This window comes from Cinclus cinclus, chromosome 4 (assembly GCF_963662255.1).
Source record: "Cinclus cinclus chromosome 4, bCinCin1.1, whole genome shotgun sequence".
NCBI lineage: Eukaryota > Metazoa > Chordata > Aves > Passeriformes > Cinclidae > Cinclus > Cinclus cinclus.
Genome location: NC_085049.1, coordinates 13,109,425 through 13,136,554, shown reverse-complemented (window position 1 = coordinate 13,136,554; position 27,130 = coordinate 13,109,425). Strand labels below are relative to the sequence as shown.

Genomic DNA, 27,130 nt, shown 5'->3' with positions numbered 1-27,130 from the left:
AGTATATCTTGTTTGCAAAATTGAGCAATAATGAAAAAAAAGCTTTACAACAGCTGTACAGCTAAAACTATCCAGGGATATGGTACAGAATTATAAAATTCTTATGAAACCACAGATCTTAATGAGACCTGGATTTGATCAGTGCAATCCTACTTGAAAACTTACTCCAGAGAAATAATTCTGGTAATAGACATGTGGTTTGAAAATGGATGCCTTTGACATTAGAAGATATAATGAGCAGCTAATTCATCAGAGATGTTTGTGCTTCTAGACTTACTCATTCATATTACCATTGGCATTTGTTTCTCTCTACACAGAATGACATGGGAGGCCAGCGAATGCTCGTCAATAAATGGACCACTTTCCTCAAAACCAGACTGGTTTGTTCTGTGCCTGGGAGAAATGGAATTGATACACATTTTGATGAATTAGGTAAATATCCTAGACAGCAACAAATTCTAAACCATGGAAAAAAACCCCTATGCTTTCATCATAACACATTTTACTGTCAAATACTGCATTTGAATTCATTAACAGGGGATGGTGGTTAGCATTGTTTCCAATTTTTATGAAGTTCTGTACCTGTGGCATTCACTATCACCAATTACTCCTTTATGTACTGCATTTTTTTAAAGATTGCTTTTAAAATCTGCATAAAATTAAATGGAATAAATGAGTAAAATAGGATTATGCTTTTAAGAATCAATTAATTTTCTTTTGTCGGACTGAGAAAAAGTAGGTTTTTAACAATAGCATTGCATTTAAATTTTACAGAGGATGTGTTTTTGCTGCAAACTCGTGATAACAAAAATCCGGTGATATTTGGCCTCTTCAACACAACAAGGTAAACAACTAGGAGAAATAATAGCAGCCGTAGAGGAATGTTTGAACTGTCTATTAAAGAGATAGAAGCTGGATGATACAGATCTCTTAGCAAATATATAGTAAACAGTTTAATCTCAGTTCTATTCACAGTGGGCTTCCTTGCTAATGCAAAAACTTTATAATACTCAGGGGCTTGAAGTCTCATTCTGTGATTCAGTATATCAGGATCACAAATTAATTGTTTCTCATCTTGACAATTTCCAATGTTAAAGTATATGCACATCTGCATGCTTCTAAGAACAGCATCTCAGAGCCACCTGTCTTCCTTTAAGAATTCCACTGTAATTCCAATGTAATTCAAGGTTAAGTAGAGAGCAGCTTAAATTCCTGCTAACTTCTTAGTGAAGCCTAAAGCAACAGCTCCAATGTTGCCGGTGGCCTCCTTTTCCTTTTCCACTGCAGCCTAGGTCAGGTGCAAGCACACAGTACTCCCAGCTTGGAAATCTAACTGTTTGTTTAGGGTGTAACTGGTAGAAGAGAGCACCTACGCTTTTGCCACTTTCTTCTGGGTTTTTTTGCTTTTCTTTTTCTTTTTTAATAACGAAAGGCATATCTGTTCCTCTAGAGTTGCAGACATCGGGCATTTCCTACTGACTCTCAATGTCAATAGAGAAATTTGGGCACCAAACTGAAATTTTCTGGATCAATTTCTGCAGTCTTCAGAAATATTTTCTTTGTAGAGAGCACTGATGCTTCCTTAAAAAGAAAACAGACAAACAAAAAACCCAACTAAAAACAATTGCTCTACTGGAACAAAGTAAAGTAAAATTTTAAAATAAAATAAAAACTTCTGTCTGTATATCTACATAAAGTGATCTGATCTGCCTAATACTACCAACCAACATTCCCACTCAATACAAAAAGGACCCATTTTAGGACTGTATATTTTAGTCAGCTGTGGTTGGTTCCCATCTTTCCAAGTAAAAAACAGTAGGAAAAATGTTAAAGACGAAAAATGGTCTACTGTTTAAGCCACTAATCAAAGACATACAGGACCTGAGTTCAGCCTGTATTGATTTCTCTATGTCTCTAAACAAGTAATTTAGAGTTTTTGTACACCAGCATCAAATTTTGGCAGTACAAGACAGAGCTTATGTGGAGAAATGTTACGAATATAAACACATTAAAGACTTTAAAAGAACATTGGATGCAGTATTTAGAAGAAAAGCATATAGGAAAGGATAAGTAGTGTTTTCTTCCTGAACACTGTTGAAATGTGACTTGTTTTTAATTACATAATAATGCCAGTATTATCTGGACAAAATGTGACATATTGCTTTAATAATGTCTTTAAATTTACTTTATAGCAATATATTTAGAGGCTATGCCATATGTGTTTACCACATGGCAAGTGTCCGAGCAGCTTTTAATGGACCATATGCTCATAAAGAAGGACCTGAATACCACTGGGCTCTCTATGAAAGGAAAGTACCTTATCCTCGACCTGGTTCTGTAAGTACAGTCTGTCTTCCACTGCTTTGTTATGAAAATTCTTTTCGAAAGGAAAAGCAGACTGCTGCTGATATACAAATCTTCCTGCCTTCACAGTCTGGGATATACTCCTCTGAATGTCTACATACTCCAGCTATTCCTGGAAAAGTGTGGAATGGCTCAACAATAGGTTTAATCAAGTACTAGAACCATACATTTTCCAAATAGTGATTAAGTATATAAGATTTTTCAAAATCCTGTTGGGACATGATTTTGTCAACATTGTGTAAAGGTCCTAAGGTCCCAAAATTAGGACCCCAGGCAAAGGGGACAGAAAGAGGCAGATCTAACAAGTCAGATGCATTCAGTTTCACTCAGAAACATTATGTGCATTACCTGTGAAGGAACCTCTCTTTCTTTTTTTAGTGTGCTGAAACCAGGACAAAACCCCCAAACAAATAAACAAAAAAACCAAAAACATAACAAAACAAAAGCCCTCCCCCCCCCAAAAAAAAACACATAAAACCCAAAAAAAACCCCAAAAAGAAACAAAAAAAAAAAAACAAACAAAAACAAAACAAAACAAAAAAGCCAAGAGAATACACTATTTCAATGTCAGGTGGTTCTCATTCCTTTTTTCCACCTCATTTTCCAAAAAGATCAAATTTAAATACTGTAATTTAGATCAATGAGCAGGTTGGAAATGAGATATATTTTAATAAAAGTAACTAATCAGAATTAATGCATTTGTAGATAAAGATCAAATTCTCCATCATTCAAGGTCCTTTGCTCAAGATCAGTTTCTTTATGGAAGCAATGGTCTGTCACTGTCACAGTTCATTGATTTCCTTTCAGATATCAGAGTGAGGTTTTACTACCCTTCAATCGGGTTCCTGAGCTTATCAACATTCTTGTTCTGTAGCCTTTACAAAGGATACAAAAACATTAAATCAAAACTGGAAAAAATCCAAAGTCAGGAAAATCACTCATACTTTTTGTTAATTTTCACACAAGTTTCTTTATAAACTTTTTTTTGTTCTCCCAATGGCTATTAACTGAAGGAAAGAAACAGGACATATTTTTAAAATGCAATTAAGTGGGAATTACTGTAGTGAGCATTCAGCAGCTATAGAGGTGCTGTCATTTTGTTCCTGTCTGTACTTAGACCTCTGGAGGAAATCAGAAACTCATGACCCAAGAGACAAGTAATTAACTTCTACAAGGAATTCCTGTGTTGTTTTCTCAAGCACATCACAAGTAATCTTCACCTCAAGCCCTTTTCCTGTTTCAGTGTCTTTTGAGGTGTTTCTGCAGTTTCTGTGCCAGGTGCTCACATCCCCATCCGAGGGCTGAGGAGGGCACCCATTGGAGCAGGTCAAAGGTGCCCTTTGCACTGCAGTGCCTGTCACCATCTCAGAGCAGGCACAGCCACAGCCTCCAGGAGGAGGCAGGCAATGCCAGCCTAGCTCAGGGAAGCACAACATCTAGGATTTCTTTTTTGCCCTGTGCCTTTTGGAATTACAACTACCTACCCACCCATGGCAACTGTCCTGTGCTGCAAAGCTACTTTTGTTTTCACTCATGGAGATCTACTCCTTGTCATGTCAGCATTGGGCAGATTTCTAACTCTGAGCAAAGACATTTCTAACAGCTGGTTGGGCTAAATCCCCTTCCAGTTTTCACACTTCGCCTCTTAATCTCCTTGAAGGATGGGGGCCCACTCTTGATCTTAAGGGTGGAATAAACCGTTGCTGGATGTTCCTTTCAGTGCTGTTTTCCCTTTGCTAACTGAATCAGTATTCCCTTTTATACTAAAAGCAATCATTTTCAGAAATAAGCATTGCATGCAATGCATTTATCACTGAATCTCATGAAAGAGAGGTGGAAAGGCCTGTTATGTATTAGCATATCTACTCCATTTCAGTGACACCTTTCTCCCTGTAACATGACTTCAAATGCATGCCCTTTCTCATTTTAAAACAATAATTTAAAATTAACATTTTTCTCTACTTCTCTTGGGATTACAGACATAAGTCAAAATTCAGAAGAAGATATTCCAAAAAAGAGATTATCTGGTTTTTAAACATTATGAATATGACTTGACCATCTTAGCCAATGAGCTAACCCTGTAGCAGTACTGACATCGATACCAAATACTTTTTTGTTTGACATCAATTGAAGTCATTAGTATTGAGTCGGGATAGAAAAACAGGCAACTAAATTATCATGTTTTAGGAAAAATATTTGAATTCAAAGGAATTATTGGTTTCCTAATTGATATTTTATATAGCAAATGTGTGGGGTTTACAGTTTTACCAGATGATGAGACTGTACTATGCATGGATTGCAGAATAGTTGTATATTTTGCAAAGATAATACGATCGAAGTTCTTTAAGAGGTACTCATTTTTGTCCAGGCAGTAGAACACCTCACATATGTTGCTTGGCCTAGCATTAAACCAGGCATGAATTCAGTATTAATGACTGCAGTTATTACATTGATATCTCCTAGCACTGAAGATTAAATGGTGTCTTTTTGGCAAGAAGGAGAGGATATAGAGCCAGAACTTCAGCAAGGTTAACAATGACTTATAGGAAGGCTGCCCTAAGTTCACCTTACTTTCAATGCTTCTCTTCCTTGGCCATTTTTGGGTCAGACAAGAGTGTCACCTCCCCAGAAAGACAAGGCATAGGAACGGAAAAAGGAGCAGAAGAGTGCAAGTAATTTCTCAGTATCAGGGAAAAATTAGCTGAGGAAGCAGGTCTCTCCTGGGTTCTAATAGATTTAATTGTGGTTTTCTTTATATGCTGCAGAGCACATCAGAGGCTGAAGTAGATGGCTCTGCCTGCTAACAGAGATTAATTGATACATTTTTAGCTACTCATTTAGGACGAAGTTTAGAGATCTTTTCAATGTTTATCCAGTAGCCTGAAGAGAAAGTGTGTAGCGGGCTGTAGCCAAGTGTTATGCTTCACACTCCAAAGAATGTGCAGTAGTACCCTGGTGAACTAAATCCCACTACTGCTCTTATTACAGGAGTGACAGTGACAAGAGGCAAAAAATAATCTACTAATGGGCATCTCTGAGAGTCAGCACTCATTGATCTTAGGTATTGAATGAGTAAATAATAAGTCTGTGAGGAATAAGTGTAGATCTTAAAGCTAAATAAGCATAAAGCCACTGTTAGGAGTCATACAGGTTCTGACCCACTCTGCAATCCCCTGCTATAATCTCTGCTGCTTTTTAGTTAATTTAGGCTGTGTTGCTTCTGGATATGACATCAGCTACATCAAAAGTGGTGTTGATAGACTTCAGAGACAGCTGCATCTACTGTTTCCTTTCTAGACTATTTGATTTTATTTAATTAAAGTGAAAAGCCTGTGAATTATAATTTTTATTAAACCTCTCCAGGACTAAAACTTTACAGAGGGAACCTGGCAATGCCCCTTCACTTGATGTGCTGTGCAGTGCGTGGGAAGCCCAGGCTTAGCCTGTCTTCATGCTCCAGCTCTGTCTCTTTATTGCAAACGGCTGGTAAAATTCCATCACTAGGTTGATTAGACAATTACTTTTAAGTCAACACTGAACAAATACATTCCTGTAGCTAAACCCAAAAAGTGGAAACAAACATTGCTCTACTTGACAAGTGCAGGAGTTTGTTATTGTTGATTACAACTGACCACAAGTTTAAAATTACTGTTTCCAGTAAACACGAGTATTTGATTTCATTTTATTGATTGAAAAATTCAATTTAAATAAAGAAAGGCTGCTACTGTGGCTTTTCTTGACATGCTTCTTAAAACCACACTTTCTTATTTGGAGAAAGCAAATGGTTACTGAGATATTTCCAGCTTCATCATAAATGGTTTCAATCAGACATCTTGAAGCAAATTGGAACTGTTGGATCTGTGTTCAGTTGGGAAACACTATCTCCTTCACAAAGCATCCTAAAATTAACTTATTTCTTTAACACATTAAATTATCTCTAATTGCACATTTGACTGAAGGAGTAATCCTCTCTTAATCAGTCACTGACATAAAGTTTATTTACTTTGCAAACTGGTAGATTGATCAGTGCAAACATTGGTATTTGAAGCTAAACTGTGATACATAATACTGTCATCAAGAGTCAGGAATTAGAATCAAACATAATACTGTTAGAATGCCTGCCTGAAATCAAGATTTACTGTCTGATGGCATAATTTTTAAGTGTGCTTAGTTTCTTATTGTAATAAATTTTGAAATAAAAAAATAATAAAACTAGAGATTGATTTCAAGCGTTAGTGTTCTTCTGACTTTGCACGGCTGTTTCTCTAGTGGTAGAGAAAAGCCCTTTCTTCTTACTCTGTCCATGGCCATTTCGATTACATCTCCAATATGAGTTTGGGGAAGACATAAGCACTATGGCTTTTGTCAAAATCTAAAAGTGTTACTCTTTACTCTGTCTTAGCATGTCAAAGAGGGACAAACTCCTTCTTTCTAAACATGACAATGCCAAGGCACTTTTCAGCATTTCCTTTCTTCTCATGAATAATAATCCACACATGCAAAAAGTACAGAGTTCACTGTCCTAATTCCCACTGTGGTCTTCTGTGCTTGGTCTTCTGTAGACTTGTCTTTATCCCTGAAATCAGGGATAGACCCTTTTCTGACAATTTCTTGGGCAAATCTTCAGGATAATCTGTGTTCTATGTTTTTGCAGTGTGCCAGCAAGGTGAATGGTGGGCTGTACACTACCACTAAAGACTATCCTGATGAAGCTGTCCATTTTGCCAGGAGTCATCCACTGATGTATCAGCCCATCAGGCCTGTTCATAAGAGACCAATACTAGTTAAAACAGATGGAAAGTACAATCTTAAACAGATAGCAGTGGACAGAGTGGAAGCTGAAGATGGGCAATATGATGTTTTGTTCATTGGCACAGGTAAATAAAGAAAGCAAGAAAGAAATTTTGCATTTATGATTTAGTAAGTTGTTTTCATTGTTTTGTTGGGGGGGTTTTGTTGTTTTTTGTTTGTTTGTTTGTTTTGTTTTGTTTTTTATTTGTTTTTGTTTCCCTCCAGGATGAAGCTAATCAATAAAATATTTCTTTTTAGCAACTTTTCTTTTGATGTGCAAGTTTTTCTTTGGTGTCAGTCTTCACCTTTCAGAGGATGTTAGTCATTCTAGACATGTGCTTCACTGTGTTGCTAACATTATAAAGGAAAGTAATGGTAGGGAAACATTTAAACACTAGCAAGAGAAACAAGTATAGGATTCCATTTTAATTTCTTTTCAAAAAAGAACTTTAAAAAAACTGCAGAAGAACCAGCCTTAGTTTTTAAACTTCAGAACACTGACATGCATCTGAGCTGAGGCTTGGAGACATGAGAGAAACAGAGATGATATGTTTTCCAAAAATATCAGTTCAAGTCATTGGCTTTATTCCACAGTTTATTTTCCCCAGTTCTGGAGACAAGAAGTCTAGCTGATACCATTAAAAAAACCTGCCATCATCCAGATTTGGGTTACAGTACAGCTCAAGGAAGGAAGGAGGAAATGCCCAATTTTAAAAAACCCAAAACTGTTAGAAGTTTCCTGCCAAGTTTCCTTGTCTTTCTTCTGTGCCATTTTATTTAAACATAGACAGCTTGTTTAAGAAGAATTTTTAAGCACCTTCTTAACAAACACAATAAAGACAAAATATAACATATACCTGCACTAAGTCTAAGAAAGCAGATAAAAAATAAATACCCTAATGGTATTTGAAAAATAGGAAAAACTTAAGAAAACAAGAGGAAATGCTGGAACTACACAAGACTTGAGTCAGATCTAATCTGTCTGGAATAAAACCAAGGATTCTTACATTCACATTTAATCAATTTAACAACAAGAGTGGTATCACAAATAATTTTGACCATTTTGTCTAGGAAAACAGTTCCACTGAATTATATTTTCACTAATGAAATTCCTCTGATAAGTACATTTCAGTGTTGAGAACTGAATTTAAAAAAATCGTGTTCAGAAAATAGCAGAGTCCAATTTATACTAGTGCTGTTTTCTAAGGTTTTAAACAGCCTCAGTATGGTCGTGGTAATGGACTTAATCGTGGTCTGTAAAACACTGTATCATGTGTCACTTATTTCTGTACAGCAGATTTTATAGTGGGTCCTACATCCTTCATATTTTCTCCTTGCATTTCTAATTGAAACTGCATCAAACATTCTTGTACACAGGTCTTTTGTTCAGCAAAGTTGAATCCAGAGTGTCTTAAGTGTGGTGCTTTAGAGCTGTGCTGGATTGGTCCCCAACAGCTGCCTAGTGTTCTCGACTTGTCTGATCTCAGGTGACATGAAATTCCAGTGAAAGAATTTGGGTTTCAGAAACTCTGAAATGAAACCTCCAATCACTACTCCAGCTAAGCTCCCATCAGAAAACTCATTGCTTCTTTGGGCATTATAATGTTAGAAAGAGTTGATGTATTTTTTTAATCCCAGTCCAGCACCTGCTGTGTAACATAAGTAAGCAGCCTCTTACAGCTGAGCAAATTTCCTTAGGGTAGCAGTGCAGGTTAGAAAGGATCATCAAAGGTGAAGTCTGAACATCAGAGCTTTCACATATCTGTCAGCAGGATTTGAAGAGGGACTTACTTATGAAAATCAGAGCTCAGAATACAAATTCTTTTCACTGTTCTACTACAAAAATGGTTGCCTTTGATTACATATTCTCTTTGAAAAATGGTGTATGACCCCAGTTTAATGGTTCCTCTTTTTGTTTCAACCTTTGATATTTTGCTGAACATTCTCCCCAGTGCTTCCCTGCTTAATATGTCCCTGTAAATCAAAGGTGACTGAAAGTAACAGAAGAAAGGAAGTGATATTTACCATTGTTGATGACAGATTTTTAGATTAGGGAGAGAAACGCTTTTTTTTTTTTTTTGCCAGCAAAGCAAAACCACAGTGGTGGAAGACCAGATGTTATTTGTGTGTTTTATTTTCCTCACAAGTTGCAGAGACGGACAGTTTGATAAATATAAGTCCAATGTGCCTTATTCTTTTTGAATGTGCATCTTTGATTCATCTCCCTTTGACTAACACCTTCAGCTCAACAGTAGCTCAGTGTTTCCTTAGAGAAGGGTAGGAATTGTGCACAATGAACCTCTGAAGGTTTTTTGCATTTTTGCCTTGGGGAATGGAGCTGCTGTCAGCAATTAAGGATATTAGTACTTTCCTATCTAGTGTAAACACTCAGATCCTATAATTAAAGCTACTTTACACTTGCTTGCCTCAATGCACTAGGCTTTCACCTACTCCCATTTCTTTTTCTGAAATATTGTTGCCCTCTGTGATCCTTTTGCTATTCACAATGGGTTATGACCCAGTGTTTGAAAACTACAATTAATTATGTGTCTTACAAGTGTCTAAGTTTACTGTTACTTGCCAGGGAAAAATTATGATATATCTCATTTTCTAAGAGTAAGAATCCTCATTAATAACTAATTTCTCATAATAATAAATTGCAATCAATTGTCATTTGAAGAAGTAATTTCAGGTATTTGAGGGCTACATAAATGTTTCAACCAATCATAACCTTTACTTTTATTTTGTTTTGTTTTCCATTTGTGTCCAGATAATGGTATTGTGTTGAAAGTCATAACAATTTACAATCAAGAGACAGAATCAATGGAAGAAGTGATTCTTGAAGAGCTACAAGTATTCAAGGTGATCTGTGCTGTATACGAAGCATATACAAACGTCTTGAATTTTCTGCAGAACTGAAATGTTAAAAAAAATCCTGTGAGGACAGTCAAATATGTAATACTTGTGTGGAAGAATTTTTCTAATTGTCTAGCAATTTTATGACAGGAAACCTTCATTTTCAAATGAAGTTTTTCTAATATCCCAAGTACCAAAGCATGTTGAAGCAAATCACGACTACTGCCTTTATATTTATGTGCTTGGACATTGTAGTGTGACTTTTAATTAGAAACTTATGGCATTTCGTGTAATTTTCCCTCACATCCAATTAAGTAATTAAAAAAAATATGAGTGCATACATAAAAATGTGCCTGCTGCAATCTTGGAAACTTAAGTGAGATAGAGATAGAAAAAGTCCAGTTAACCTGTCTCTACAGTGGGCAAACATGGGTCCTCGTGAGGCAGAACTCCATTCTCCTAAAGAGTAACCTATGGCTAAAGCTCAGTGCTTGGCATGTGACAAAGCAAACATAAGGAAATTCTCTTAGTGAGTATTCTCATCATGTCACATTAGCCAAATAAAGCAGGAGGCTAACCTGCTTCAAACCATAAGGAAAAAATCCAATATCAAAAATTAAGATATTTAAGCCTGGTACCTAAATTTAGGCAGTGTAACTATTGACTTGTTGCCTGGTGGGAAAATCACAGAATTTGCCCTTCTTGATAAAGCTTTTCAATAGAACTATGAGGGGCTATGTATTGCTCCAAGGAATCTGAGCAGAGGGAAGATAGGACAATGGTAAAAGAAGGAATTCCTGCTATTTTTGTCTTATCTTCAATGAATGTTTTGTTATAAAGAACACTCCACTTATCACTCTCAAGCAGGACAAAAGGCATTCAGTGGTGGCAATAGCTAATGTCATGTTTGACAGGGAAATTGTAGTGTTCCTGTAGCTCTGATAATCCTGAATTAAGTGCTGGCTGCTTGTTTCCAAATAAACCGTTTTAAAGCAGTACTTCTGAAAGTCATAATTTCCCAACATCTTTCCTAAGGAAAGTAAAAGTATCTAGCAAAGCTGAATGTAATAAGTAAATACCAATACTATTTTACCTGATTGCTTTTCATAGCAAAAATATACTGCCTTTTCTAAGCAAACAAATATTTCCCTTTTTTTTAGATGCCAGTTCCTATTATTTCTATGGAAATCTCTTCAAAAAGAGTAAGTATTGTACAAGTCTGAAATATGACCATTGCAGCTCAAATGTAATGAAGCTGTAAACTGCACAGAGCTAGATGCATGGATAGCTAGGCAGATGTACATCATCTGTAATGAGATCTGGTTGGATACATGTAATTGTTCTGTAATATAAGCCTATGGTTATATGCTCTGTTCCTTTATAATGTATGTATGTTATTCAATTCTAGTGTTAAATATCCTTAGTTCACAATACCATGCATATCAAAGCAAGTAAAAACCAATCTGTTTCATAAGTTACTGTCGTACTAATCACTGCAGGCATTAGCTTGGTGGATATGGTAGTTCACAGAGAAGTTCTTCGTTGATAAATGCAGACAGACTTCAGCCCCATGGGGCTATCAGTGCAAAAAGAGCCTTGCTGGCTCTCCCACACATTCAATTGCCCTGTAGGGCTGCTTGGACCTGAGTTCTTTTTGAGTTTCTGAAAGTTTCTGCTGATATAAACACCCAATTTATTACTCTTGTGCGCAGATTCTCATCCATGTCATATCATCAGATCATCTCAGCATGGAGCCATTATAAACATCCGAGGATAGTTATATGTTAATGTTAAACATGTCCAACAATAATGTTAGATATCCGGTGCAATGTAGGTGCACATAAACACAGTGAAACACGAGGAACAAAGAATGGAAACTGCATTATTAGGAGGTGTGGCTGTGCCCCAAAGGGTTATTTGAGTCTTGGTGTCTAATCAACTTGCATTCTTCCTGTAGGTAATGCAGAAAGTCAAAGTCCTGTGATGGTAATTCAGAGGAGGATTTAGGTCTAAGTATTTTGAATTATTTCCTGCCTCAATCTTTTTGAAAGCTCTGGAGACTAGATTGTCTAACATTGCGCCTAAGTGATTATTTGGAGTAAGAATCAGTGTCTTTTCAGATGTTTTCCTTACCTTTAAATCTCAATTATGTGTCATGGTTAAAGGGTTGTGTTGGAAGAGTAAAAAGGAAATATAAAATTTGAAGTAGCATTCCTCCATTAAATTCATCTCCCAAGAGGTGTGCTAACTCTACTAATTCAAGACTGGAGACAACTCCAGATTTTTCCAGTAAAAAAGCCATCAGAGCGACCTAGTAGTTAAAGAAAAAACTTCTGTGAGAACTAAAGAAAACTTTACTTTTCCAAGGGATCAGAGAGAAAACTGAAAGAGAAAAGGAGAGTCATATATATATTTTGCCGTGTGAAGTGACTTCCTACTGTGTGTATGAGGATTCTTAAACATTGATGGTATAGCAATATCAGATTTAAAAACCCAGATCAGCTTGTTGAGTGTAGATAAACTTATTCTTGAAATAAGATACAGTTTTTTGACACTGAGGACAATTAAATGTTGGAATATGTGTTAGGAATAGAGTTGGCACCAAGTAATTTTGTCTTTAAAGTCATCAGGACTATAACTTAGTTGAGCATAGGTGAAAAAATTTTGTACCTCAGGCATTTTTGCAAATCTCTTTTGAACTTGGAGTTACTGAGCCTGTGGAGACCTCCTTGCTACCTACGTCTCCATATCCTTATAACACTGACCAGTCTTCACCAAGTCATGGTACAATAAAATATCACATTTCAGGGCTGAGCTTGTTATCTGCAGAGACTGGAAAAGAATGTTCTTTGATGTTCTGTTGGCTAGATATCAGATGCTTCTTTTCCCTCCTGTGATTTACCAAGACTTAAAGAAGTCTTACCCCTGCTAAAAGATAAAAGAGAAAATCTCATTTTGTATGTGTCATTGAAAATGTTGTTCGTGTCTTCTGGGACAGCCATGCTGCAGCATTTGCAGACGAGTAGTTCCCCCCAAACAAGTATTCTAGACTTTCTCTTCATTCCAGTTGGCAGATTGAGTTCCTGCTACTATCATCTGATTTATCTCACCAGAAAAAATTTTGAAGCATTGCTGTTACCAGCCTCTCCTATTTTATTCCCCTGGCATCTCTGAAAGTTAAATTTCTATGCTCTAAAGAGATATAAGAGGCATATTAAGGAACAAGAACAGCCTATTTGGATTAGAATTTATATTTTGTGATAGAGTAAATGAAGTGTCAGTATTTTCCAGCTGTAAGTAATTTTAACATACCAGATTTTGACAGCTTGATCGAATAGTAGGAATTATGGACTAAGTTTAGCCACTAAGATGAGCACAACTTAGGAATCCTTTTTCTGCTTGGTAAAACTGCAAGTTTCTATTGCAGTGAACAAAGCATATTTCTGTGCTCAGAAAATCTACATTCATCAGCAACAAGACTTTTTCTCAAATTCCTTTCAATTCAAGCTATTCTCTTCTGAATTTATTGTGCTAGCATCTGAAGAATTAAACTGATTATCTGTTACTTGATTTGAAAAGGACATCTATGTGAACTCAAAAAAATTTGAACAATTAATGCTTATGCTGAAAAAAGCCCCACCCAAACCCTGCAAACAAATGCTGAAGAAGTAGATAGGGACCAGATATTTTGTAAGAAAATACTGCACAGCAGCAGGAAAATAATTAAATATCTATCTATCTATCTATCTATCTATCTATCTATCTGTCTATCTATCTATCTATATATCTGTCTATCTGTCATCTATCTCCTGTGCACTGAGGTATTAGAAAAATCATAACATTGCTGTGCATGTAAATATGTGACCATATTCTAAGTAGCCACCGAGAGTTAAATTTACTTGAAAACACCATTTTAAAAATGAATTTGCTTGTAACCCTTGCATATTTGAACTTCTTTGCTTAAAGTCTTTCATGTCAAGTTGGGATTTTCTTTGCAGATCAGTTAGGCGACAGACAAGTGTAAAGAAGGAGGCATTGGAAAATATCTTGATGAAGAAAAAGAAATGTGAACACTTGCCTATTTCAAACACGAAGCTGAAACTTCAGAAGCGAGGAAATGCCAAAATAAACTTGTTCATTTTACCTTCTTTCTATTTCTCTGTCCTCAGCAGGAGAGTTTAATCCGTAATCAGATATTTTCCTACAGAGTAACTCTGCCTCCCTCAGGTCACAGGCTGGATGTACAGCCGGCAATCAACAATTATTAACCCGGCAATGTCAATAACTGCACTGGGAAGGGAAGTTTGAGTGGACGCTGTAGCAATCCTACCTGGTGTATTTTTTTTGCAGCAACAGCTCTACGTGGGATCCGAGTCAGTGATAGCTCAAGTGAAGTTCCACCAGTGTGACATGTACGGCACAGCCTGTGCCGACTGCTGCCTGGCGCGGGATCCCTACTGCGCCTGGGATGGGATCTCCTGCTCCCGGTACTACCCCACGGCAGTGCAGGCCAAGAGGTGAGAGCTCTGCCTTCTTCCGATGCACTTCTCACAAAACATCTGCATCGACAGCTTCTGCTGCAGCACACAGCCCTGCTATAGCCCTCGGACATAACCACGCTGTGAGATGTCAGCTGATCATTTCTCAGCATAACCTTAGGGGATTGCAAGGAAGCAAACTCACAGGATGGCATAAACTGCAGTACTGGAATATTTTTATGACTCGAGCTTAGTCACTTCGTAATTATTTGCAACACACTGTAAACCCCAATTTCCTTAAACATCTTTTCATGTCTGCAACATCAGAGACCTAGTTTGGTAGTACTACATAGCAAGTATATCACACTGCAGTAACATACACAACAGATTATCTAAAAAACAGCAGAGAAGATGCTTTGTTATTACCTTCATATACCTTCACCTGAAAAAATCATACCAGAGTTTCTGCAGAAGCTAAGGTTTGGTTTAGGTTTTTTGCAATGCATTGAAAGGCAAGTTACTCTAGAGTCAAGTTCAAAGCACAAACCTGATTTGGGTGCTTTAATTCTTCCTTGTGGTGACTCTGTATCACCCTTCACTTATTCATGGTTCTTGACCTTCACTCTTTCATTCAACCATTTCCCTGGGACCTGTTGTCCTCCCTTCCCTCTCAAAACCAGGTTCTGCAATTCAACTACACAGATCAAGTATCTAGAACATGCATGATTTAATCCAGATCTTCTCACAAAAATTAGTCAGCTTTGTCACCTAGACAGAGCAGTTTCTTAACTGAATCAGCAAAATTTTGTTGTTGCATAATTCAAATAATTTCCATGGCTTTTTTTGCAACTACTGGTTTTAAAAATATATGCTTAGTTATATTAGACCTAAATGGATTATAATGATGAATTTAATTAATTCCAGAGGGAGTTTTGGAAAGTGGTGGAGACGGTCAAGTCCAAACCAAGTCATTGTACCCCAAATGTATTATTGTTTCTTAAGGAAAATTAGGAATATGGAGCTTTGTATTTATTTATCTTTCATCTGGCATATTTTATCTTTCTGTGAACCTGGATGCAGTCAAATGTATGCTATTGTCAGGAATAACAGACATTTCCATAATATTAAAAAAAAAGATAATTAATACAGGCACGTTAGCTTTGGATAAAGCACATTTAAAAATATGAATGAGAAACACAGTCTGTGACTCAGTGTAATTAAGAATCTCTTGGATTAGCTGCACTAAGGCTTAGGTTAAACCAAGTAGGAAACCTACAGAAGCATGTAATTTGTAACTCCTTTTCAAGCATGATTGAAAGCATAGTTTTCTCATGTCTTTTGTGAGTAGACCTGAAGGGAAGAAGTGGGTGCTGGTTGGCTGCTCAGGGTGAGATGAGTGTGGTTAAAATGTTCAGGCCCCAGATTAAGAAAGACAAGCAGCTATATAGTGGGCCAGGGAGATTAATGTCCTCCAGTATAAGTAAAAATTGGATTATCATAATGATAAAGCATATGGGTTACTCATCTAATGATGTAAAAGTCATTTGGAAGGGAAGTGGGGGTTAAAATTTCCCAGCAACCTCTTAGCTTGCTAGCAGTATTACCATTTATGTTGTGCAGGGTACTTGCTGTCTAAGAAAAGATAAGAGAAACTCACTGAGGCCTGGACTCTGTTGTACATGTTTCTCACCTAAGACAATTTCCAGAGTAGCAGCCTGGAAGTTCCCTGAAAACACATTTATCCAGGGTGGAGTGATATGGGCTGCACCCTAGGCACCTTCCCAACATTCAGCAGGTCAGCCTCTAAAAGAAGAAAATAGTGCTGCTATCTCGCTCCTTCTCTTAAGATAAGCACCGTAGCAGTGGAGAAGGGATTTGCACTCAATTGAATGTTCTTGAAGTCTGCAAAACTTGTTTTCCATATCAGAGTTTGGGGAACAGCCAGCAAGACTAACAGCATTGAGAGGCATGAATGGCATTTGCTTTGTTCACTTTAGGTCACAGCTTGAAGCTCAGAGCATTTCAAATTTAAGACTAATTGTGTGGTACATGGAGAGGCAGGGAGAGGTACTAGGGACACGTGTTTAGAAGTTGTTCTAAGTTACTTCCCATCAGGTACCACGTGAAGAGTACTACAGGAAAAGCAGGTCCCAGCAGACAGCCTGGAGTTTTCTGACACCAAGTGGCACTGCCTAGTTCATAACCCTGCCATGGACTCCAGACAGAATTAATGCCACATCCCACAACATACATGTCATAGTCTGGCCTTCTCTCCAGATTTCTGCTCAAGCTGTAAGTGGTAATACAAGCAATGGGAGTGCAAGGGGTGTTGGAGAGCATTTGTTTCTCCTGTTCCTGATACCTGTCCCTTCCTTGGAGTCGTGGAGCTGTGCCTTACAGTGCAACACACTTGGGCTGACCTTAATACCACCTGTCTCTGCTCAAATGTGGCTTTCATGCTGTACATTTAGGTGAACTTTTGATTTGTAAGAACAGTGCTGCTAGTGGGTAAGGGCTCTGCTCAGAGCTCTCTTTTTAATTCCAGTCCTACTGATGAAGAGTTAAATTGGGATGTACAATGTGTCCTCCCCACTTCGATCCAAATGCTGTCTGCTTTATATCCCGATGCCTCCAAGGTACAACAAGTGTTTAGAGAAACATTAAATAGAAATCTGTAAACTAAGGCATGTAATGGATTTGGAGAGAAGTGAAGCATAAATACAAAAACCCTGTGCTTGGCATCTGGTACTAATTTTTTAAATTGGGAAAGTCCATAATTCCTTGTACATGTATATCCTGGATAACTAATTAAATGTAGGGTTTCATTAGGGAAAAATAGAAATTGAATCCAAAATCCCATATCTTGATGCTGGCAGCTCAGCACACCACAATTCTGTGGCAATTACAGGTGTGTGGCTCCTGAATACTGCACATGCCTCAGATGGCAGAATGAATTTCTCTTGTATTCAAATTCCATGAAGTGCACTTGAGAGAGCAGAGGTGCAGGATTTAAATGCTTTAGTTCACTATTAGCTCTGCAATCTGATTTAGGCAGGTTCAATTTTTATCTAAACAAGCACTAAATTCTACAAGAGAGATTCTTTGCTGTGCTGCCTCACCATCCAGGCTGTAAAAGGTCTGAAGTAATTTACAAATATCTTTGAACTTGGGTGTGATTCTTTAGCTAATTTTCAGAAGCCAACAGTCTCTCCCCTGCCTCCTCTCCTCTCCCTCTCTGTCTTCTTTCTCCATCACCCACTCCACCAGCAAGCACCCAGTCTACTGATTTACTTATGCAAACCACAGTGGTGCATTTTCTTCCCAAGATTTTTTTACTTTCCCTCATACATCCCTGGGAAATAATAAAGAAAAATGAAAATTATGGTGATGGTAATGATGATGACCGTATTGCTTTCTTGCAGATCATTTTTGCTAGGTTCCTGAAAGCAGAGAGTTTAGGGTTGAAATCTAAATTAATGAAATTATAGATTGCAAAAGATACTTCCCTACATTCAGTACATTTGTTAATCATAATTTGAAAATTGTTCCTTATAGTAATTTACTTTTTGATACTCTATTATTCACAGAGTCCTGATTAAATTAATTTCTAAGAAAAAATAAAATAAAACAATAAAATAAAATAAAATAAATATAAAATAAAATAAAATAAAATAAAATAAATATAAAATAATACCAGGCTTATGTCAAATGAGTTTATCACCCAGCATCTCTCTCTCTTTCAGCACCTCTCTCCATATTTTCCTTCTTTTCAAGAAAATAGCAAGTGAAGGCACAGACAATTATATCTTCCCCAGGCTTGACACTCACAACAGTAAAATTCCATCAAACAAACATTTATTTTCCTTTAATGATTCTGACAACTGGAGAAATAACCCTGTCTTACAGAACTAGGATTTTTTTAACTTTGCAGTGATCTTAAGGAACTGATGAGTAAATAGAACATGCCTGCTACCTGTCCTGCTTCTGCTAGATAGGGCTGTTGGACCTGACAGCAGTAGGATTGTCTTGTTTGGGTTTTTTAAAGGCTAATGCATATCCTATAGAGTTTATTGTTTGTGCAGGAGAATGCCTCTTCTGAGTAATCTACATTCACAGACTTGCAAACCTGGTGACAGCATTTATCAGCACTGACACTAGGCATTACAATGACAACACCCAGGGCAGAATAAGGCCCAGTTGCTACCTCAGAATCTCTGTTTTTCTTTAAGAGGATGCAAGTACTGTTAGCATTTCTCCCTAAAAGCCCAGTGCAGTCTCCACTGTATTTTCAGATTCCCCTGAAACAACAATGGAAGAACACTGGTTCTTCTCTGAATATCAATGGAGGTTAAAGCTGTGATCTTGGTCCACTAAGAACTGGATCAGGAGTTCATATGGGTGACAGAACTGAGAAAATAATCACTGTCTGCAGCCAGATTAAAAATGAAATTCATGGACAAGACCTTTAGATAGTATAAATCTAAATAGTTTCAGTAAATTCTATTTGTGACAAATTAAAATTTTGTCTTTTGGGTTCACATAGAACTAGAGAATAAACTTATTTCTATAGTAAATGCAAAGAATAGCAGAACTCTGGCTTTGTTTGTTTCTAACATAATTTATGCTGTACACATACCTACTGTGTAAGATTTTCTGCGCTGCATATTTCTTCTGTTAATCTCTTGTGTAGGGGTTGGCAAGACTGTGTAGAATTACTCTTTATGCACATATAGGAAAGGTATCCTTAGAAAAACAAAATTTGAGGTGGATGGACATACTAATCTATCAAGATACAGAATTCCAATAGGCTCTTTTATTTCCCAAGCAAACAACCTTAATTTTATTTATCAAGACACTCAAAGAAAAAAAAAGATGCTATACAAAAGCACAGTTCTTCTGGAAATGCACCATATAATCATGGCTTTTTTTTTTTTTTGTCTGTAAATGCAATAAAAAACTCAAACCCCAAAAGTCAGAATGATTTTTCTTTCAAAAGCACTTTTATTATTTCCAGGTCAAAAACAGGGCTCACAGGTTCTGACCATGGTTCTGCCACCAGTTCACTTTCTAGACATGGGCATACATGAATGTGTCTGTTTCCCTGATGAGAAAAATGAGTTCAGTAACTGTCTGCTACAAAGGTGACATAAAATAAAGCACTTCTTCCACCCATTGAGATTCTCAAGTGAAAAACAAACAAGCCATGAGAGTAAAGGATAAAAGTACTATTGACATACATGGGAAACTGTTCTAAATTACAAAAAGGAAAATTTCCTTCCTTTCTGAAGAGAGAGAGAGAGAGAGAGAGAGAGAACCCAAAGGCAGGCTAAAGTTCAGTTGGTTCAAAGGATCTTGTTTTAAAATTTATAGCATCAGTATAGTTATATATAAAATGGACACATAATTGTGTCTCCTCTCCAGACAAGCATGTTTCTTTTTTCAGACACATGACTTCCAGTAGGCTGAGCAGAGACAAAATACTGATCTATAAATGAGTACTTCTCACAACAATGGTAAATTGCTAGCAATCAAGGTTTAACTCCTTAAGTTTTTAATGAATGCTAGTTTAACATAAACCAAACAACATGCTAAACATGTTCTCTCAAATAATTCCACTTTTCCCCTCCAGACGTTTCCGCAGACAAGATGTTCGGCACGGAAATGCAGCACAGCAGTGCTTTGGCCAGCAGTTCATTGGTAAGCTGTTCACACACTTGCAAATTCCTGGTAAAGCCTGCGACAGCCAGCACACTTTGCCAAGAGCATGAGCCAGACCATGATCTCACCTGCTGTTTTTCACTGGCATGTTCCTACAATGCTATAAGAGCCATGGGGCTGAGCCCCTGCCATCCAGGTGTAAGGGTGACAGTCTCCATGGCAGGTCAGGTGCATCCCGAAATGTTCATGTGGTCCTGCAGCACTGACATTCAGAATAAAGATGTGGAGAATGCATCCCAATGGCTTCCAACAGAAAAAAAAAAAAAAAAAAAGCTGAAAGATGAGGCAGGGATAAGAAACAATGGAGCTGCATCCTGAAATATGTATAAAATAGTCAAGACCCTTAGAATTTAAGCACGGGCATGAGCAGAAACATGACAGAACAAAAATATATATTCATGATCAAGTTTTCTCTTAAAAAACAAAAAGATTGAGTACTGTGTCTAATGGTGTTATCCAAGCCTTGGAAGTAAGGATTTAAAGCATGGATATTGGGAATAGCAAAACAGAAAGAAAACAATTGCCTGGAAATCCTCTGTATTTTGCAGGATAATACAGGATACATTTACTGAAGAAAATAAGACATAAAAGGTTCTTCTGGAATGATATCCAGAGAAACACCATTTTAAATATTATATATATATATATATATATATATAACTAGAGACATTTTCATTCAAATTGAAGTCCATTGGAAGCTATTGTACATTTTGGAAAAGTATATTCCAATATTAAGTGCTAATTTTTCCACAAGTTCCAAATAAAGCAGAGGAATCACAATTATATAAAACAGTGAAATTTTTTTTAGGGTATAAAGCTATTTAGGCTCAAGAATCTTTCTCCTATTCTGGAATAAGGTGATTTCATTAATGAGACAATTGGTTTTGCCCAGTGTAACAACTAGTCTGTTCTCCTCCAGATGTTTGGTTGGATTGAAAAGCAGAATTAAATTTTGATTTAATTCGTTCATCTTGGGCCCAAAATGTACATTCAGTTTACACATGTATAGCATGGATATGTATAATATTGGTTAGAGTACTTGTAGTACCTTGTTGCAAAGTTATGTGCTGTAATTACCCCTAAAAATTGAATTTTTTATTATATTTGAACATGTTTTGCATCCTCTTGTTTCACTGAGTGAAAATTAAATTGACTATTCATAAGAACCAGGCACAAGCAATTAGCAGTGCGAAAGGCTGAGATCTGATTCTCTATAACCTTAAGTGAGTCACAGCACAATTTGGTCAGATACTGTGAAAGCCTGGGATGATGGGAAAATTCATTTAGCAGGTCAGATCTTCATTAGACATTACTTTTCAGTCACTGTCTGGTTGGATCAGAAGCTTCACTCTTAAAAGTAAACATACCCTGAACATGGAGTGTAACAAGTACTTGCAGTAACACATTTTTTAAACACATTTTATTTCCCTTCCAGGTGAAGTTCTGGAGAAGACTGAGGAACAACTTGTTTATGGAATAGAGTACAACAGCACCCTCCTGGAGTGCACCCCTCGGACCCTACAAGCAAAAGTAATCTGGTTTGTCCAGCGAGCACATGAAACTAAGAAGGAAGAGGTAAATATTCTTACAGACTAACTTTTTTTTTTTTTTTTCAATAAAAGAGCCTATTATTAGGAACATTACATCCTTACTGAATTTCTGCCACCAGTTGCTGAAATGTATATGGATGTCAGGGAAAATCACTATGTTCATCTGGTCTCTTGAATTAATAGATCTGAGAATTTCACCTGGTGTTTGCATTTAACATCTAACATCTTGCAGATGTTAGACATGTAGTGCAGCTAATTTAAGATCTCAAAACAAAGGAAAATCCATTACTTCTCTTGGTACATTTTTGCAGGAGTGAAACGTGTGTGTAGTATTTCCAGTATTAGTCTAGCTTAAATTCTGTTCATTCTTGCTGCTTCACCCATTTATTACAGAAATTTTTGCAAATGAGTATTGGTGGATTCTCTGCCTCTGTTACGTGTATTTTACCATTATGAAAGTGCTTTTATAAGTTCTATTGCGTTTATTCCTCAATACCTCCCTGATATACATGAATGTATGTATCACTACAGTGTAGATATGTCACTATAGGGCCTAGCAAAAAAAAAATTCCCCATCTTTCTTTTAAGCTTCTTTAAGTACTGAAAGGTCAAAATAAAGTCTCCCTGGAACCTCCTCTCCTCTAGGCTGAGCAACCCCAGCTCTCTCTGTCTTCAGAGAAGTGTCCCACTCCTCTCTTCATTTTTGTGACCCTCCTCCAGTGCCACTCTAACAGGTCCATGTCTGCCTTGTACTGAGGATCCCAGTGCTGGATGCAGCACTCCAGGTGGGGGCTTACCAGAGCAGAGTGGAGGCAGAGAATCACCTCCCTTGACCTCTTAGCACAGGATACAGCTGGTTGTCTGCAAGTGGACGTGGCCAGCTCTCATCCAGTTCCTCATCCCTCAGGACCCCCAAATCCTTCTCTTCAGGGCTGCTTTTGATCCCTTCATCACTCAGTACTTCTGCTTAAGTTCATCACCTTGCTGTTAAATGAAATGCTGAGGATGCCATTTTCCTGGCCACTCCTGCTTCTGGACTTGACATCTTAGTGCTCCCTGCTTGCCAACACTTGTGAACGTCTCCTAGTCGCTAGTGCAGCCCTCAGGAGCTGTAGGAGGAGCTCAAACTCAGAAGTGAGGCTTTAAGATCACAGTGATCCTGCAGTTAGAGATGCAAATACTTTTATGAATGTCTCCTCAAAGGCATACCATTCTAAAAGAGAATTCACAGGGATCCTTATCACAGGTCAGCTGGCAAATGCCCTTTTGCTTTCCATCCTGTAGATTATTTGCATGTTTCTAAATTATTTCCCTTTGCAATTAAAACACGGATCTGACTGCTCCACTATATGTTCTTCCATGCTTCCCAGGTTCTTTAGATTCTTCTCTGTTTACAACTCAATGTCTTCTTTACTTCAAATAAATATTTTTGTTATTACAGAAACACTGTGAATTAAAAATGTGTCGATCTCTAATCTTCCTCTCAAAATTTAATATTACAGTCATGAAAATACAGTTCTGAAATAATTGCATTGGTTTAATGTAATATCAAATGCCTGTGCTCTATAACTGCATTTTATGTTTCTTTTTTTTTTTTTTCAGGTGAAGACTGATGATAGAATAATAAAAATGGACCTTGGCCTTTTATTCCTGAAGCTGCATCGACTGGATGCAGGGACTTATTTTTGTCAGACGGTGGAACACAGCATTGTTCACACTGTCAGGAAAACCACCCTGGAAATAGTTGAGGAAGAACGTGTAGATGAAATGTTCAATAAAGACTATGAGGAGGATATCCCTCACAAAATGCCATGCCCAATGCAGAGCAGTATACCTCAGGCTTCAAAGCCATGGTATAAGGAATTTCTTCAACTGATAGGTTACAGCAACTTCCAGAGGGTGGAAGAATACTGTGAAAAAGTGTGGTGTACAGATAAGAAGAGAAAAAAGCTGAAAATGTCTCCATCCAAGTGGAAATATGCCAGCCCTCAGGAGAAGAAGGCAAGGATCAGGCCAGAGCATTACCGGTTGCCCAGGAACATAGCTGACTCTTGATGGACAAAACCCATCCACTGTTTCTGAGCAAAATTTTATTTGAACTTAAGAGGGAGAAATCAGTCTTGGTTTGAGTAAATTTGGCAGGTTTATATATGTAAAATATTGGGACTGAAAACAATAATGCTATGGTAAGTTATATTATACACTCATGATGACTGTTTAGATGCATTTTTAACAAAATCTTCCCAACTATCTGGTTCTAAGTAAGTAAAAGCAATCAGAGTTTTGCATTAGGGAGGATGTGACAATCTTCAGATTTTGAGTGCTTGAATCAGTTTCCTGTGTGGATCGTGCTTGCGCTGTATCTTGTTGCATATGATGGCATATTTAACAAATTCAAATGGTTGAACATTCACAAGTGGATGAAAAGTATAGCACATATCTTTTCTTTGTTTCACTAATTTCTCATGCGTCTGAAAGCAGCACGTCTTAAGGTCTTATTCCTTTTGATTGTGACATGTCTGAGTTCATCACTGAGAACAAGGAGTTGTGTTAGTACAGTGTACTGCTACTTCTAAAGATAATGAAGGGAAATCCTATTTACTTCCCTCCTTTATTTCAGAATCAGCCATTTATGAAGCACAGTGTGCTCCCACAGCTAAATAATATTGCCTAGTAACTGCATGTAAGCCACATGCATGCTGAGAATATAAGAGAATGAAATTCATCTATGTATCTCTATAAGAAGTTGAAGTAATGGTTTAAATAGAAAACGAGTCCATCTTGTGTCTGTGCATTGCCTTATGGTGACACGAATTAAGGGATCGCCCTCTTGTGGCAAAAGAAAGCGAAACCCGATATTTAAATTACTTTTCAGAAGAAATATGTATAAACAAAGAAGTATTACCGAGATCCTCAGCTGGTTGGCTCTCAGCAGACACGTTTAGTGTCCATGTGCTAAAGCCACAGATTTAGAAGGCAGTGTTGGAAGTGATTTATACTGGGAAGGCAGCATTTTAAATAAGTCATATTTTATGTTGTAAACATTATTTTGGGATAAAATGCAGTCATAAAAAGTTAGGATGCAGGTTAAAAACCAAACCAGCATTATGCAGCTGTTTTTATAAACTTTCAGGGTCTGGTCTACATAAACCTTTTTCTGATGTGTGATATCTGTTTGAAAGGACTGCTTTGCTCCTCTCGTGAGTGATACCAGGAAAAGAGATCAAAATAACTAAGTTGCTTACAATCTAGATCTTTCAAGACTATCTTGAAAAATAAAAAAAAGTATATCAGCACTTCAATACCTGAGAAATTTAATATTACAATATGAATTGGATTTGGGATTTTTTTTTTAATTGAAAATTTAAAATAAGAAAGGGAAGTTAAACACGAGTTGAACATAAATGCAAGTTAAATGTAAGCGCAAATGAGTCACAAATGAGTTAACTCCTAAAATAAGAACATGATTCCAATAGGGGAAATAGCCAAGCTGTTCCAAATTTTTATGCCATGAAGAAAATACACAAAGGATTCATCAAAAAGTTTCTAATATGGGAAGAGTGGGAATTAACAGCTTGGGTAACAGAGATTTGTGGTTTGCTGTGTTACCAGATGCATCAAGCAGTGCTAACACAGTGTTTTCCAAACAGGCTGTTTGTGAGAGGGAGGAACTCACAGCTGCTGGCAGGATCAGTGAGCTTTGCTGTGCTCCTCTGGGAGCAGAGGCTGACCCCATGTTTGGAAGGGGCACATGGCACACTGTCAGCAGCCAGAGAGAGGAAAACAGGGTTTCACCTGGTGTGGATGTAGCAGCAGATGAGTCTTCATCAGCCTGATAAAGGAATCAGTGTATCTCAGGGTTTGCACTTCATTTAGCTACAATATCTCTCTAAGAGATGGAACCAGACACTCTGCAGATCCTGCATGATTTCATGCAGTTGCTAGCTTTGATCTGAGAGAGGAGACATGTTAAACTCATGTTTCTGGGACAGTTCAACGGAATTTAGTTGCATTTAGGATCTCCTAATTTTTTATAGCTGTATGGAAAGCACCAGCACTGAGAGTCGTGCCAGAGAACACACACAGAACAAGCATCCCTGATCTAAACTTAATCCTCTGTATAAACCTCAATGACACCCTTGGTGAAAAACTTTTAAAACACTGCTAAAATCCTTTCCTATTGAATTATGGAGTACTCTTCTTTTAAAGAACAGTGGGAGTTATTTTTACTTTTTCATTAATTTGCAAGTATCTAGTGCTAAATGTATCATTGATGAACTGTTAGAAAGGAATTATAGCATCTCAGCCTCATGGAACAAATATAACTTTGTGTCTCATTCTTTGAGATTTCAGGTGGAAATCATGTTATATGGAGATAAGGATTCTTGGTTTAATATGAGACTGTGTATTTTTAGCTACCTATCTCTTTGCTATTTACATGTGGAAAATTGCATTACCTCTTCATTTGCCTTTTAAAACTTAAATTATTAGCTTACACCTTGCTCCTTTTATGGTTACAATACCTGTGAGAATTCAGAACTACAAGGTCTTGTTCAAAGAGTGCTCTGACATCTATGGAAGAAGAGAAGGAGTGACAATGTGTTTTGGGAGGATATGCACAAATGTGCATTTACCACAATGTTATTTAAAATGCTTCTTTGTATATTTGGGGGCCATTGTCTGCTTCTTATCATTAGGAGTTTGATGTATTTTGTATGTGCATGAAGTGGTCAAATTATAAATATAATTAAGAACCATATTTGGCTGAAATAATATGTATTATTTCTTATATTTTTCCCCCCAGATAGCATGATTGTCTGCAGCTCACCAGTCACACATTGTTAATTACAGATGTCCTTCACCATGTATTTTATGAGCGGAGACCACAGATAAGGACAAAAAGATGTATTTATAGAGTTGCCAAATGGGAAATGTGGCCCAGGGTAAAGAGTAGATATAGTCTGATGCACGAATGTATGTTGGGAGTGGAACATGGTCACTTAAGCCCAGAAGATGCTGACTGATGGAAATTCATGGAGAAGCCACAATTTGGAAGCTTTGGCCTCTACCTTGTTTTGTGATGAAGGAAAATCTAGAGCACTTGGATTAAAACCTCCTTTGCTTTGCTCTTGTTCTTGTGTTTTCAGTGAGATTACTTGTACTGTGGCTGTCAGATTTTTTTGGGACATCAGGGCAAGGAGAGAGTGTTAACCTGATGTGCAATTCCTGGCTTTTATATCTCAAAATAGGCTTTTAGGATATGCACTGCTGTTCTGTAGCATGAAACAGATCTTCTGTAGGCAATTGAGAAAAAATAATCGCCCTGAAGGGAAATTATTCAGGTACCTGAAAGCACAAGTAACATTCATATTT

The 27,130-nt window shown here is 37.3% G+C and overlaps 1 protein-coding gene across 1 annotated transcript in view; it reads left to right on the top strand.

The window, feature by feature from the left end:
• SEMA3E (semaphorin 3E) overlaps positions 1-23,812 on the top strand; it is a 126,887-nt gene extending 103,075 nt beyond the window's left edge. Inside the window, exons 8-17 of the mRNA XM_062491658.1 lie at positions 318-432; positions 775-844; positions 2,193-2,337; positions 7,019-7,241; positions 9,926-10,017; positions 11,172-11,213; positions 14,362-14,528; positions 20,119-20,186; positions 21,643-21,782; positions 23,360-23,812. Coding sequence (XP_062347642.1) covers positions 318-432; positions 775-844; positions 2,193-2,337; positions 7,019-7,241; positions 9,926-10,017; positions 11,172-11,213; positions 14,362-14,528; positions 20,119-20,186; positions 21,643-21,782; positions 23,360-23,812 — 1,515 coding nt within the window. The remainder of the gene's footprint in view (positions 1-317; positions 433-774; positions 845-2,192; positions 2,338-7,018; positions 7,242-9,925; positions 10,018-11,171; positions 11,214-14,361; positions 14,529-20,118; positions 20,187-21,642; positions 21,783-23,359) is intronic.
• Positions 23,813-27,130: the final 3,318 nt, after the last annotated feature.